At 41.6% G+C, this 16,176-nt stretch overlaps 1 protein-coding gene across 1 annotated transcript in view; it reads right to left on the reverse strand.

The window, feature by feature from the left end:
• LOC126199140 (lachesin-like) overlaps positions 1-9,405 on the reverse strand; it is a 127,901-nt gene extending 118,496 nt beyond the window's left edge. Inside the window, exons 1-2 of the mRNA XM_049935897.1 lie at positions 9,397-9,405; positions 9,071-9,278 (exon numbers count right to left, since the gene is read on the reverse strand). Of these exons, the coding sequence (XP_049791854.1) occupies positions 9,071-9,278; positions 9,397-9,405 (217 nt within the window). The remainder of the gene's footprint in view (positions 1-9,070; positions 9,279-9,396) is intronic.
• Positions 9,406-16,176: the final 6,771 nt, after the last annotated feature.

A 16,176-nucleotide genomic window follows, 5' to 3' on the forward strand; every position in this document is an offset into this window, starting at 1 on the left:
AGTGATAATGATCTGTAAGGAAATGCTTAGAACATATTACACCATGTACATAGAATGAACAAAATTTCTTCACACAATATGAAATAAAATTGAGCAGGCTTTCAAATTGTTGCGGTTGGCCCTCTCAATGTCTTGATTTGTATCAGGCATATTTCAGTACACTGGTCAGCCTTGGCGAAGAGAACTCAGCGGCTATACCCGTGACGTTGATCCCTTTGGGACCATCAGATGAACAAGTTCCTTGACCTCGCGTATGATGGTCCAAATGGTTTTTTGTGATTGACCACACGCCTCTTCAATGTTTTAAAACAAACTGGAAGAGAATTCGAGAGACTCCTTTTGAATTCCAAGATGTCCTTGCTACAGCACCGAAATCTGGTAAACGAACGACTGATCAGGTCAAAAGATACATCAAAGACGTGTTCTTTCTCATAGAGGGAGAGAAATAAGTGTTATGTTAGATTCCTGGGGCCGTCAGTGTGAAAGACCCATGTAGAACATCGTTCGTGGCGACTGGGAACTTGTTCATCTGGTGATCCTGAAGTGGTCGATGGTACATACACAGTCATGAGATTTATACGGCTTACAATGTTGGAAGAAATTTGTGGTAAGATTTTCAGATCTAGTTATGTTGAATGATTATGATGTCAGTCTTCACTTGAGAAACAAAATAATAAAGCTGCAGTCACTAGTGCATGATCAGTTCTCTTTTCCAAGGCTTACCAGAGTACTGAAATATGCCTGATATAAATCAATATATTTGGAGCGCCATCCATGACAATTTGAAATCCTGCTGAATTTTGTTTTATATTGTGTTCTCTGTTGTGTATATTAGTGAAGAAATTTCGTTCACTTTATGTGCGTAGTGTAAAAAAAAAAGTTATGCTTTAGGCAATTCTTTACAGATTATCAGTAATGTAATGATTTTATACTGTAATAATGAGTTTCTTATTATTTTGAGATAATGAAATACACATATGTCGAACTCTGACAGCACCTTGAGTACAGCTTATTGTACAAAAATATGTAAGAAATCAGCTTTATAACACATGAATATACGTAGCTCAAAAGCTTGTTTAGTTGATGATGTAATAACATTTTTCGTTTTTCAAATTTAATTGATGGTGGTGGAGTATTTTTCAAAATTTCAAATTATTACAAAATTCTCTTACACAATTTTCAACAACGTTAATTACACACCGCAAACAAAAAATATATTATGCGAGAGTTTGTCTTCTCTAGACATCCGACAACTTTCATCAAGATCGTTTACTGACACTTGGAAATGTCCGCTTGTGTATCCATTTCTGGATGCGTCTATACTTATTACTCAATAACATCGATACCATACATGTGTGGCAACTATATTTAATACGAGATAGCTAATATAGCGATGTTTATTTAATTTTTTTATTCTGTTTTTTTTTTCTGTTTCACTAAAGATATAGGGTGAGTATATGGTACAGTTTTATTCGTTTTGAGTTGCACACCAAATTTAATTTCATCCTTTCACTTCATAATTCCACACATGTAATCAATCACTCTTGACTAACACACTTAAGTTAATTCAGTGTAACGTAGTAGATCACCTCTTCATTACACGATCATCTGTTGTATTATGCCCGGTACCACTGCGGCCTGTAATTGAAGCTACTCACATGAAAAATTGAAAAATTGATTAATATCACTGAGTGGTGCTGGAGAAGGAAGGGTAAAGCGGGACCAAGTGATACTAAAAAGCACGAATACAGGAAATGCCCTCAGAAATAAGTGATATGCTGGAAGAAATTTTTTATTAGGCCATCACAATTTTTTCTTTTTTCTGGCTGATGAACTAGTACTGGTGAAAGGATCACGCTCATTCCCAGCACAAAGGCGGTTTTTATTCACAAAACGAATATTTCCAGCCGGCCGGAGTGGCCGAGTGGTTCTAGGCGCTACAGTCTGGAACCGGGTGACCACTACGGTCGCAGGTTCGAATCCTGCCTTGGGCGTGGATGTGTGTGATGTCGTTAGGTTAGGTTTAAGTAGATCTAGGGGACTGATGACCTCAGCAGTCAGAGCCATTTGAACCATTTGAATATTTCCAATTGTAAATAACAGATTTCAGCTATCAGTCGTTCTTTCTAAATTTTGTTGGCAGATCTAGATTTCAGCTAGAAACTAGCCATTTTTCAATGCACTATTATTTTTGATCAGTGCATGTAATGCCTAATTTCTAGGCATGGCTAGTCTCTAGCTGAAATCTAGATCTGCACAATAAAATTTAAAAAGGACGACTGATAGCTGAAATACATTATTTACAAGTCAGTATAAGAGTCGCTGCGTGCAACAACCTTCTGAATGGAAGGTAACCTGACAAATATTTCCGTTTAAAGGACCTAACCAAGAGTGTAAGCAGCATACCGATGTTACTTAGGACGGCACACTTTTCTATTCGAGACTTTCTTCGTTGTGCAGCTATAGTAAAACCCAAAATTAGTTGAGAAAGCATCCACTTGGAATAAAAAAATGGCAGACTGCCTTTATTGTGAGTAAGTACAATGCAAGGTATTCTGCATTGCTACGAAAAATGCTGCAGCTTGAAAGTATTTCCCGGGCCTCGGTAACCAAGAAGGCGCATGTTGTTCCATGTTTCACAACTTTTCAATAGCGTCGCACGGCGTTCTGGGACAGCCAAGTTGACCGTAGCCTGTACGGCGGGTGGGGGTGTCCAGTTCCGTGACCTCCTTCGCACTCCTCAGTAACAGTAAGCGCGAATTTCACGTTCGTGTTTTGCTGTTTTCTGTAGTTGTCTGTGACAGCAGTAACACATTGCTACGCTGAACAAGTAAACATCTGAGTCAGTCGTGGGATACGATATACACTTGTTAGTGTACACAGGGTACATAGTGATGCTACGTAGTTCGATATATATGTACACGAATTACCATTATTGGAGAAAAGACAAAACCACTTGCCTACGCGGATGAAAGGATGACTAAATACCAGTCAAAAACTCTTAATGAAATTGAGAGTGGGTTAATCGAGGACTTCGTTACACTCAAAAAGTAAACAACTAAGACCGAATCATAGCAAAACCCAGGTGTGCCTCTTTAATAACAGGGAGCCAATAAAATCACCTGTAATGGTAAGCGTCTGGAAAACTGTCGGTACCCAACTTAACTGTGCATCACATTCGATACAAACTTCATATATGAGAAACATATGTGAATCTTAGCACGGATTGGCATACAGAACACAGTAACATCCGGAAAGATGGTGTGTGTGTGTGTGTGTGTGTGTGTGTGTGTGTGTGTGTGTGTGTGTATGTGTACGGGTGGTTGGGTGCAGGGGACCGGGGGGATATAGGTAAACGCGACCGTACTACTACGGTCGAGAGCACTCGCCACCACTTTCCCGGTCCACGATTATTGGTGCCCGCTTTGGGACAGATTAAGCACGTCAGGAAATTTGACAATGTCTTTAATAATACCCTCAGAAATATAAGTAACCGCCAGAAACCGGTTACAGTGTTTTTTAATTCATTATCGTATATTGCTCCACCACATGTCAGAAAACCGATCGTGAGCTCAAAAGAACGGAACAAACAGGTAATTGACGCCCGCCTGACAACCATCAACCTGTTTCCAAATGACTTATATCCAGCTGATGTTTCATAAATTGAGTGGAGCCACCTGAGATGTCCATAAAATCTCTCTGGCAATAAGAATATCCAAACACCCTTAACAAAGTTCAAGTTCCAATCTCGGGTTCTCATATGGACTGGCGAACTGGAGAATTTTGAACCGACTTCATGCGCGCATGGGTGGGTCAAACAACACATGAGAAGATGGGATTACGCACATGCTGATAAGTGTGAGTGTTGCGCGATTCAGACCATGGAGCACGTACTGCAGTGTCCGTTAATGAACGCGCCCAGAATACGCTCTCAGGAAGAGCTTTCCAAATACAGTGGGACTGCTTTAATATATACCTTCTCGATGAGTGAAATATGATACCTTTTCAGCATTTGTACACATCTAATGTATTTTTAAACTTGATTATTTTCTCTGTATGACAAATGTTTCACATTCACATAGAAAGAATTTTTTACATTATATATATTTTATACAGGGCCATTATAATAATTTATTCGTTTTCAGTGTCCTATGTTGTCCAAATTACTATAATCTGAGCAATGAAAAGAACTGAAAACTCACCGAGTTTACATTATGCCCAAGAATTGTTGTTACAAGTGCAGTGGCTTGACAATATGGTGACCAGTCAAGAAAAGAGTTTTTGTGTCTCCAAACTGATATTTAGCGACGAAGCAATCTTCATTAATCTGGAAAGGTGAATCGCCACAATGAGAGAGTGAGAGGCACTGAAAATCGTCCTGAAAGTGTTGCATATGAACGAGATTCGCCGAAGATTAAGGTTTTCTGCGCCATGTCGCAGTCGGAGCTGAACGGGCCGCCTTTCTTCTGTGAGAAGACTGTGACTGGCGTCTATTATCTCGATATGCTGTTGTTGTGGCTGTTCCCACGACTGACAGCTGATTCCGGGAATTTCATCTTTCAACAAGACAGGGAAAACCCTCAGTGGAGCACCGACGTTCTTCGCTACACAAACGCCGAACTTCCGCATCGCCGGATAAGGTGTAGACATAATGTGGCCCTGTGCCCTTGGCCCCCCACGTCGCCGTACCTAACGCCTTGTGACTTTTTCCTTTCACTGTACAATAACAACCATGTTTACGTGCGCCCACTGCCAAGAACACTGGAACAGCTCACAGGGTGCGTCGGTGTTGCTGTAATGGCCACTGACAGGTGTTGCTGTCTAAGGTATGGAAAGAACTTGACTACCGCTTGGACGTGTTTCGTATGAACAGAGGGGCCCTCAGAGAAGATTTGTAGAATGAAAATTGGAAAGTTGATGAGTTTACGGCTCTATTCATGCCTCAATCGTAGTTGTACGTGTAATGCTTTGGAAAACCTAGACCTTTGAAAACGAATAAATCGTTTGTGGTAACCTTATATTACCTTCCGTATATGAGAGGTATGTTATAAAATAATATATATACATACACTTTTCACGTTATACTCTTTTTGGTTCTCTTGTTATGTTTTAAGATGCAGAGCGTACTCGATTACGTATAGACTGAGTACATCAGTATGTCCAACACGAACCTATGTAAATGGGTCATTATGTCAGGCTTCTAACCAAAAGCAAAGTTAATTAGCTCATTTTTATGAAAATTTTATTCCTGTTCTCTAAATATATATTTAGTTCTAAACTAAAGGCAACTGAAAGCTGACTGCAAGTTTCAACTGTGAGCAGCATATAATCTGGACTGCGGATCTTTAACATTCACAGGCACTGTGTGGACGTGTGGGCTGTCAGTGTAGAGACGTGTTTGGACTACGTGTACTGTTTAGATGATACACAGCTCGTATTAAGTACAGTTTTCAACAGAGTAACTTGATCGCCACAAAATAACATATTATTTAGTGTTATTATATATCTGTCTAACAAACTGGGTCAGATGTTTGTTTCCTTCAATAGTTTTGGTGAAAAAAGCTTTTCCGCAATTTACGAGGGCATTATGTGTTACTACGTTAAATTCAACAGCTATCTAAGGTTTTTATTTCAAATAATTTCAATAGGCAATTACTTGGCTCACTGATGGGGTCCTCTCGCTGTATAGATTCGGTAGAGAATTTCATTGATCATTGTGCAAAACTTTCCTAAGTTAGGAAACTCTTATTGCAAATACTAAGCACTAGATGAGTTTTATTAACTATGCACCGTATGTGTAGGATGGGAATAGCAGACAGCTTAGCATATACTCTAATCACATGAACACTCGACACCATAACATACAGTCCAAGGAGGTTAATAACGCGTTTGTGAGCTTTCTACATCGCAGCGCTGATGTTAATACGTGTACATGTTGATTTCAAGTTGTCCAGAAAAGCTACAATAACAGAAACCAGAACGCTTTATTCTCAACACCAATCAGCATAAAAAACAGGTAGGCTTTCCCTCCATGATCTCACAACTGTTCTTAAATCTAAAGATTTTCAGAGGTAGAATTCACAAAATTGATTCCCTCTAGTAAAGGATTTGGATCTGCAATGATTAACATCGAACTGCGAAAGAAACAAAGCTTAAGGTCATACCCCCATATGCCCTCCCAGTTTAATTTTTTTTTCATAGACAGTGTTGCTATATGCCGCACTTAGCAAGTGTCTCAAAGCAAGAGCCACAACAAACAGAAACCTTGAAACTTTAAAATATCTTATTAGGCTTGCAAAGCTTCAATAGGACGTTTTTAACAGAGAAGTCGATAAACAAAACCTAGACTGCGATGGTCTACATAAATTACATGACGTAAATGCGGGTCAGTCATGTAATGTTATTCTCCAGTTGCTAAGCATTTACGGAGTAAAGTTATCGGCTATAGGCTGACGTTCGACGTCCTCCTCTTGCCATACAAAAGGCGAAAGATAAGACTGTTGTAAGCCCTTAAGTTTAACAGAAACGTTAAGCATATAGTCGCCACTTAATAGTCGCCACTTAATTATTAACTATCGGCTTTGCCTTCCACTTTCCTAAATTTGAAGTAATCATCTCAATAATGTCTCCACCCTATCTATGCTATTGTGCTTACTCATTTTGTTTCAGCTTTACTTTTCTTTGATATTCAAAGGTTTCTAAATTGATACATAGTCTGCTATTTCACCACATCTTCTCTGGAGTTATGTAACTCTGTTGATTTAGTTATTTGTGTATGATGTTATATTATTTATGAATTGTAACAGTTTTATTACTATCCACTGCTTATTATCAATTGTTCTGCTGTGTCTCAAGTGCACTATAGAGGATGCTTAATCTGTGAGCGTTGCAAAATAACATTGGAGTGTACTACATTTTTCGAAATTGTCCGACATTGTAGTTAACCTTTTCTCTTGTAAGTCTAACAGGGGAATTAGAGGCTGACGAACATCTAGAGTCTGAGTTTGCATTGATAAATGGAAAATAAGAGATATCGTAAAGCAATTGAGAGATCTGGCGCTAGAGGGAGCTATTTTACATGTCAATTTTGGAAAAGATTGGTCTCTAGAAAGATATCGTAAAGCAGGGCTTCCCAGCCTGTGGTCCGCGGACCCCTTAGGGGTCCGCCGGATTTTTCTAGGAGGTCCGCGGCCATCTTTCACCAAATCGTGTAAAATAATGAGTAAAATTATTGAATAAAAATGTGAAAATCTATTTCATCACTGGTTTTTTTTTCGTGTGAAAAACAAGTATACTTTTACTTCAAGTCGTATCCCCAAGCAGCCTTTGCGGTTCCTAAGTGAGAACGTATACGCAGTTTAGTGCAAGAGAATGCGGCTTCTCTGATCGACTGTTTAACAACAATACGGGGGTCGTTCGTGCGTCGGCTCACGGCGCTAGATGCGCTTTGTCGACCAATCACAGCGCTCGCTGGCACGTATGCGGCCCCAGGCATCATTAAATGTTAAACTTGCTTTGTCAGTGCACTACCTATTTCATAAGTCGATTTTTGACCAGTTTATTACTTCTAACATGGATCGGTGGCTGAAGTCAGGATCATTGAAGAAGGGTGCAGTTTCTCTAACGCCTTCATAACAAGGGAAGTTTCCAGTTGAAATGAATGAGTTGATTGCTCTTGGAGGAAGACAGCTCCATCGTGTGAAATTTCAATTACAAAGTAATTTTAATCAGGCTATAGTGTGTTGAACAAAGGGAGTAAATCCACTAGTAAGTGTCTGGATACAGTGGGAATTCAAATTGGGTCGTTAATTTCAAGTTGCAAGTTGTTTTCATTCTTCTCTAAACCAAAGACTATTGATACTTCGGGGGGGAGGGGTGGAGGAGGGGCGGGGGGTCGGGTCATTGGGAACATGGCACTTCCATTAAGAAGCTTTCAGTTCCCATGGGTTTCGCTTTGAAATTTAAAGTTACTGTGCTCCTGACTGACTAGGGGTCCGCCATGGATTTTCGACTGAAGAAGGGGTCCGCCAGCTGAAAAGGTTGGTAATCCCTGTCGTAAAGCAGTTGAGAGGTCTGGTGCTAGAGGGAGTTATTTTACATGCCACTTAATTTGGGAAAAGATTGTTCTCTAGAAATTGTTTATGTCAAAACAAATGTTGTATTGATGCTCAAGTTTTTAAATACAATACGATCTCCACATTATTGAATAATGGAAAAGTTATAATTAGTTTCCAAACATTTCTAACGGAAATTTAATTTTTAAGAGAGTAAGACAGCATGAAAATCGATGATTTCAGAGCATAATCATCAAAATATTCCGAAAAGGTTACAAAATTCAAGTAAGAAGGCCAACATTAAATTTCTTCAGTATTTTAGTTGGACACTGTGCCGTTTTTACGTTAAACAATCACAAAATGAACAGTTAATTGGTAGAATGAAAGTTTTCATCGACTGTAGCTCTTGTAGTTAATGTGCTTGTCGCTTCCGTCAGGAATATAATTCAGGTACTTCAATCACCAGAGTAGTAATTCAAGACACAGTTGGAGAACTTTTAAGATTTAGAAATCATGGCACTTTCGTTCATTTCTTCAGCTCTTAAGTGTAATTCTTGTGCAATAACGCCCGGTTCGTTTCTTTTCAACAATCTAGAATTTACTTCTAGTTGGTATTAACATTGTGATCTACACCTTGTTTGTAACGTTTGAATATTCTAATTTTCACCAATGCGATTTTTTACGATTTAAGGCTGTATTAATGTGCTATTGTGGCACTTTACAATTATGCTCATATCAAGAAAGTCTATTTCGTGCGTTTTACTACCTAAAAACCATTTTGTCGGCAGCAGTGACATTTACGAGTCATTCACCTTTAGATATTAGGTGGCACTGAGATTTTCGGACAAATGCCAGTAGGTGGCAAGAGGCGTATACCACTTCAGGGGAATTTTAACACGTGCTAACAGGTGGTACGAGGTGTCCTAACAGTGTGCAAGTTCGCTTTATTCTTGAGTGTAGAGCAGCTCCCTCTGGCATTAGACCTAGGCGGAAGTTGGGCGTCGGCGCTGACTCACCTACGACCTGCAGGTAGCCGACCTGGCTGATCATGGGGTTGGTGTTGACCTGGCACATGTAGTAGCCGCGGTCCTCCTGCTGCACGCCCGTCACGTGCAGCAGCCACGTCTTCTGGTTGTCGTGCGACACGCTGAAGCGCGGCACGCGCGCGATCACGTGCTTGTGGATCGTCACGATCATCTGCCGGTCGATGTGGATCCACGCCACCTGCGGACAGCCAAATGACGACACGGTGGGCGACTGATCTCTCAGCTCAGCCGAGCACGCGTGAAGCTCCAGTGACGTAGCTACATGTGCAAAGTGGTTTACAAAAGTACTACATTACTTTAGTCATAATGCCGGCTCACGCCACGAGATGTCCGCTGTCAGAAGGGTGAGGGTCGCGGGCAGACGCGCAAAACGGACAGGTAAGTGCCAGCGGCAAGTACCAGCCGTCTCACTCTAGCGTGGTCAAGTGCGCCGATGTTAGCAGTTCCGGCTACATCGCCCAAAAGCTGCTGCGACCTCTCCCGGTACGGCGACAGTACACGACATGTTTCCAATTTTCCCGACGAACTGTGCGATATTCGTCACGTGTATTTGTTGATTGTTTAGGAAGACAGAAACCCTCGGTCTTCACTGGTTCACCATAAAGTATTTCTGGCCCTTTTCGCACAAACTACCTTTTTTATTATATTTTCTTCTTTTTTTTACAATCGTATTCCAGTATTATCTCATTTTCTCCCCATTAAGTCTCTTCCTTTCTTCTGTCCATGTTGTTCCCGATTTTTTATTTCTTCTGCTTTGAAAGCCTTCCAAATTTAGTATTTTGTTTTTAAAACGGTTTCTTTCTGCTATGGCTGATTCTTTGATGTTGTTTCTTTCAAGATCTTTTCTTACTTCTATAATCCATGCTATTGTCGATTTCTTCTTCCAGAAATATAGGAGTATTTGTTTTGTTTGCGTATTTCCATCCATTCGGTAGAGATGCCCAAAAAGGTTAATCTTCGTTAGGCCATTACTTCAGATATTTTCTCTATATTTTTGTAGATCTCCTCATTACTTCTTATTTTCCAACCATCTGCAGTTTCCATTGCGGCCATTTTTTTTCTAATAATCCTCCTTTCCAGTACCTCTAGTTTGTCCATCTTATAGTTCATCGTTAAGCATTCAGATCCACATAAACATTCTGGTCGCACCACTGTGGTGTAGTGTTTTAGTTTTGTTTTTCTAGATATACATTTCTTGTAAATATTTTTGGTCGAACCATAAGCTCTTTCCATTTTGTTAATTCTTACATCTACTGCAGATTTTTCTAGTCCATTCTGTTGTATAGTTTCTCCAAGATATTTAAATTTATTTACTCGCTCTATTTTACCTATTTGTGTTTCTATGTATTTTGGTTCATTTTTTATATTTGTCATGAATTTTGCTTTTTCAGCTGAAATTTTGAGACCAGTTCTGTTTGCTAATTTTTGCAGAATGTTTATTTGAGTAACTGCTTCTGTAAGGTTTACTGAAAGTATTGCGAAATCATCCGCAAAAGCCATTTGTTTTCCTTCCCAGAGTTATTGGTTCAATTTTGTGATTTTTTAGCTCCGAATTCCAGATCCTTACAATTTTTTCTAAAATACATTTTCTAGAACACATTTTCTTTTATTTATTTTGTTTTTCAGGTAGAGCCTATTTCACCACAAACAATTATTGCACATAATGGTTCTAACTGGACATTGGCCTGACTGTCATTAATTGTGGCCGTGCAGTTCTAGGCGCTTCAGTCCGGAACCGCGCTGCTGCTACGGTCGCAGCATCGAATCCTGCCTCGGGCACGGATGTGTGTGATGTCCTTAGGTTAGTTACGTTCAAGTAGTTCTAAGTCTAGGGGACTGATGACCTCACATGTTAAGTCCCACAGTGCTTAGAGCCATTTGAACCATTTGAGGGTGCAAAACTCGTGAAGATAGACATAAACCATCCCGAGAAAGTTTGTTAACAAAGTTTCAAGCAATGGCTTTAAATGAGATTTAGGTATATAGTACAATACCATACACATCGCTCACGAAGGGATTGTGAGAATAAGGTTAGAATAATTAGTGCAAGCACAGAGGCATTCAAACAATCATTCTTCCTGTGCTCCATACGTGAGTGGAACAGGCTGGATATGCATGGAACAGGAAGAAACCAAATAACTGGTACAGTGGAACGTATCCTCCACCATGCACCTCACGATGGTTTGAAGTGTAGAGATGTAGATGTATATGTAGAATGACTTCACGTGCCGCTCCAGTGAAAAAGGAAAAGGAGTAATATGTCTACAGAACCCTTCGCAGTGGTGTCTATGTACTGGTCGAGCAAACTGTCCTCAAAAACATTTTATGTCCTTGAGATAGACGGCCCAATTTTGATCGTCCGCCTCCGGAGCGGGTGTGAAAACTACGTCCGAACAGGCCTCGGAAGGCCCAACGGTAGTGATCAACCGCCGCTCCATCCCTGGCCTATTGGTGTCACTGGATGCGGATATGGAAGGGCATTTGGTCACCACACCGCTCTCCCCGCCGTTGTCAGTTGTCGTAACCGGAGCCGCTACTTTTCAATCAAGTAGCTCCTCAATTTGCCTCACAAGGGCTGAGTCCACCCCGCTGGCCAACAGTGCTCGGCAGGCTGGATGGTCACCCATCCAAGTGCTAGCCCAGCCCGACAGCGCTTAACTTCGGTGATACGACGGGAACCTGTGTTACCACTGCCACAAGGCCGTTGCCCCGTTGCGAGTCAGAGTTGTTTTTCCTCACAGTTCGGTGCTATCTTTGATACGCTGATTACTGCTCTCGTGGGCTCATGTCCAACACTAACTCATTACTAAAGGTGTTAATAAACTCTCTCACCTTCCTTCTCTTATTAGTTCTTTGTTTTACGTAACTGCTGTATTGCGGATATACCTTACCCCTTGCACATCATGCAAAACGCAAAAGCCATTGTACCAAAAAGTACAAAACACGTACCTCACCTGCAAGTAGGCAAGAAACTCCAGACTGCTGGAACAAGCGATAAATTACATTCATTCTCCTTACGTGTGAAACCAACAAAGCAGCACCTCCCGGATGCCCGTTCCTTCCCAACCTGCCACCTCCATTCGTCTGCCCCACGTTACTACACATCCAGTGTATTGACGACGAAATTTTTCCGCAAGGTACATGTTTGGACAAAGGTAATCTGATCTCAAATGAGTTTTAAGGAAGTAACTGGATGTAGAAAATTTTGGGCATGTGGCGTGAAGGTCACAATGCTTCAAAATGAACTTCGTACGGAGCTCGTTTGGTGAGCCGAATCGAGCGATAAACTTGTGGTGTCACTGCCAGACACCACACTTGCTAGGTGGTAGCTTAAATCGGCCGCGGTCCATTAGTACATGTCGGACCCGCGTGTCGCCACTGTGTGATCGCAGACCGAGCGCCACCACACGGCAGGTCTCGAGAGACGTACGATAACTCGCCCCAGTTGTACGACGACGTTGCTAGCGACTATACGGACGAAGCCATTTCTCTCATTTGCCGAGAGACAGTTAGAATAGCCTTCAGCTAAGTTAATGGCTACGACTTAGCAAGGCGCCATTAGCCTTAGATAGCTTGTATATAAAGAGTCACTTGTATCGCCACAATCTCCAGATGTCTCATCAAGAACGATGTATACAAGGACGGATTAAAAGTTAAGTAGTCCAGAAGCTACGTACTTTTCTTTATAGCATTCATTAAGTCTCCTGTTTCAGACCTCACTCCATCGTTCGTGAGTTAGCGCGTGCATCTTGGCCGCCTCTTTCAATTAGTGTGCGTAGTGTTGGCAAGTCTGCCGACACTACAAAACTTAAACCTCGAAATTCAGAGAAACAAAAATAATCATGCTCTCGATCAAGGTGAGAGGCACTTCTCGTTAACATGTTAAACTCTATTGCAGCAAATCGTTTGATTAATTTCTCATGATGTATGTTCTTCATGAGTTTACGATGATTATAACTTCTGCTACTGTATTGGAGACAAAGAAATATCAGAAATTCTATGTCGCGAGCAAATACAGTACAGATGAAGTAACATGATTTGTATTACACATGGGACACCTCCTGAAGTCGTGTCCAACTTCCTTACGCTCGGCGTCGTGCAGCAACTCGACGTGGCGTAGACTCAACAAGTCGTTGAAAGTCCCCTGCAGAAATATTGAGCAATCCTTCCTCTGCATCCTTCCATAATTGCGAAAGTGCGGCGGGTGCAGGATATTGTGCACGAGTGGATGTCTTGATTATGTCTCATAAGTGTTCGACGGGGTTCATTTCGGGTGATGTGAGTGGCAAAAATCATTCGTTCGAATTGTCCAGAATGTTCTTCAAACCAACCGCGAATAGCTGTGGCCCAGTGACATGGCACATTGACTTCAATAAATATTCCATCATTGTTTGGAAACGGTGTCCATGTATTCGAACATAATCAGAACTCAGTCCATTCCCAGCCCACACCATTTTGGGGACACCACCAGCTTGCACAGTACCTTGTGACTATGGCTTCGTGGAGTCTTCGCCATACTCGAACCCTACCACCAGCTCTTGCCAAATGAAATCGGGACTCATCTGACCAGGCCACGGTTTTCTAGCAGTCTAGGGTCCAGCTGATATGGTCACGAGCCCAGCAGAGGAGCTGCAGGTGATGTCGTGCTGTGGCCAAAGGCACTCATGTTGGTCATCTGCTGCCGTAGCCCATTGATGTCAGATTTCGCCGCGCTATCCCAACTGATACGTTCGTCGTACGTTCCATATTTATTTCTGCGATTATTTCACACAGTGTTGCTTGTCTGTTAGCACCGACAACTCTTCGCAAACGCCACTGCTCTCGGTCGCTAAGCGGAGGCCATCGGCCACTCCGCTGTCCGTGGTGAAAGGTAATGGCCTGAAATTTGGTATTCTCGCCAAACTCTTGACGCTGTGCATCTCGGAATGTTGAAGTCCATAACGATTTTCGAAATGGAATCTATCATGCCCTAGCTCCAACTTCCACTCCACGTTCAAAGCCTGTAAATTCCCGTAGTGGGGTCAAACCACGTCGCAAACCTTTTCACGTGAATCACCGGAGTACATATGACAGCTGCGTCAATGCACTGCCCTTTTGTACATTGTTTACGTGATATTACCGCCATCTGCATGTGTTCGTATTACTATTCCATGACTTTTGTCACCTCAGTCTTTCTTCACCAAAACCTCTATGGCTTGAAAATGGACTTCTTCCTGCAAATAAATTATTTATAAATCAGATGGTCTTAATACATTTATTCGCCGAGGGCAAAGAAATTGGTTTAATCTGACGACATCCTCTCTCATAAGACTCGTAGCGTCAGCTGCTTTCTAAAACCCGCTAACTTCGATGCCATTTATTTCTAGCCATCCACGATGTATTCCTTCGACATATCAAATGGTACATTCCTGGCAGTAGAATGCAGCACTAGCAGAGTGCTATATTTCCACGAGTGAAAGCACCCTTTCCCTCGTTTAGAACGGTGTCGTTCGATGTGGAGCTTCCTCATCTCATATTAATGTGTTTATTGCTCCCGGCTCGTTGCTGCATAAGTGGCGCGCATTTGTATTCAGCCCAGCTTGCGTTCATGTGTAAAACTGCACGCCGTGCCTTGAATGCTTATGGCATGTAAAACAACTCTGCGTAATAGGGCTCCAATTTATTCGGACCAAATTAGGTTACCAGTTCCAGCGGGATGAGCAAAATGTCCCGTTTTAACGACAGTTTTAACAATATGTTTGCCTTGCTTGCAAATGTTTTGGTTTTCTCGAAGTATATACTAGTTAAGTGCTGTTCTCGCTCGCTGTAACCACAACTCATTCAACCGTTTGATTGTATACCTCCGACAATCATAAGAATTACGTGATGGAATTCTGTACGAAGTTTTTAAAGCTCCGCTGGAGCATTCTAGAATCCCATAATGTATTTTTTTCATCTCGCTAACAATGAATTACCTCCATGTGTGCTCAGAAATTGCTACTAAAACAAATTCCAGGAGGTGATATGAAAGACGCTGTTGTGATCTTCAGTCCGAAGACTGATTTCATACAGGTTTCCACTGCAAGTCCCTCCACTTTTAGATAGCGTTTGTAACGAGCATTGGCTTCAACTGAAATACTGTCGTCAAGCCTTGGTCTCCTTCTGCATTTTTTGCCTTCTCCTCCCTCCACCTCTCTCGTCACAGATTTCGTTTAATTGCCAGACTGACGATTCCATGATGTTTCGGGTCGCGTACTGTCAACCGATCTCTTCTTTGTCATGTTGTACCATTCGAACTACCCATCTAATCTTTAGTATTATTCTCCAGCACAACATTTCAAAACCATGTAATTATTTCTTGTCTGAATAGTTTATTGTCCATGTTTTACTTCCGTGTAAGGCTACACTACTGAGAAATACCGTCAGAAGGGACTTCCTCACACTTAAATCTATAATGGACTATGTGAGTAGTCGGTGTCGCTCGTGAGTGTATTTATTGCTGTCTTCGTTTTGCCCATCACCCCCTTCTCCACTAGGTCCATCTCATCCTCCCTACCTCCTCTCTTCACCACCAAGCTGCCACCCCCACCACAGTATCAGCCTGGTGGTTCGTACCCCGCATCCCCTCCCCCCATCCCAGTATTTTCTTCCATTTAGTAAATGGTATGTGTACCAAGTTTCGTTTAACTCGATCTGTGGGTTTAGGAGGAACTTTTTACGCGATTTTTTGCTAGGATACGCACGTGTCACATAGATTTAACATATTTCATACATATTTGTACTCATAGTTCAAGTTGTATCTGCCGCGAATTTCGTCCTGTACAGTCAGTGGCACAATTGGATACTATCAGCTAAATATACTGCAAATATACTGTAGTCAATAGTAAAGAAGTAATAAAGCATGCATCGTGCGACAGTTCCTCACACCTCTTTGTCTGTAGCTCCGTATCTCCTGAACAATATGTTGTACAATGTTATAATTCTGCAGATCATTCTGAGCTGTGTAACAATATTGTCCGCAGAATGTGTCACGAATACAGATAGTAACAAAGTAATTAACTCAAACGTCTTGCCTGATGCTGCGGTTTTACTGCGTG

Source organism: Schistocerca nitens, chromosome 8, assembly GCF_023898315.1.
Source record: "Schistocerca nitens isolate TAMUIC-IGC-003100 chromosome 8, iqSchNite1.1, whole genome shotgun sequence".
Taxonomy (NCBI): Eukaryota; Metazoa; Arthropoda; class Insecta; order Orthoptera; family Acrididae; genus Schistocerca; species Schistocerca nitens.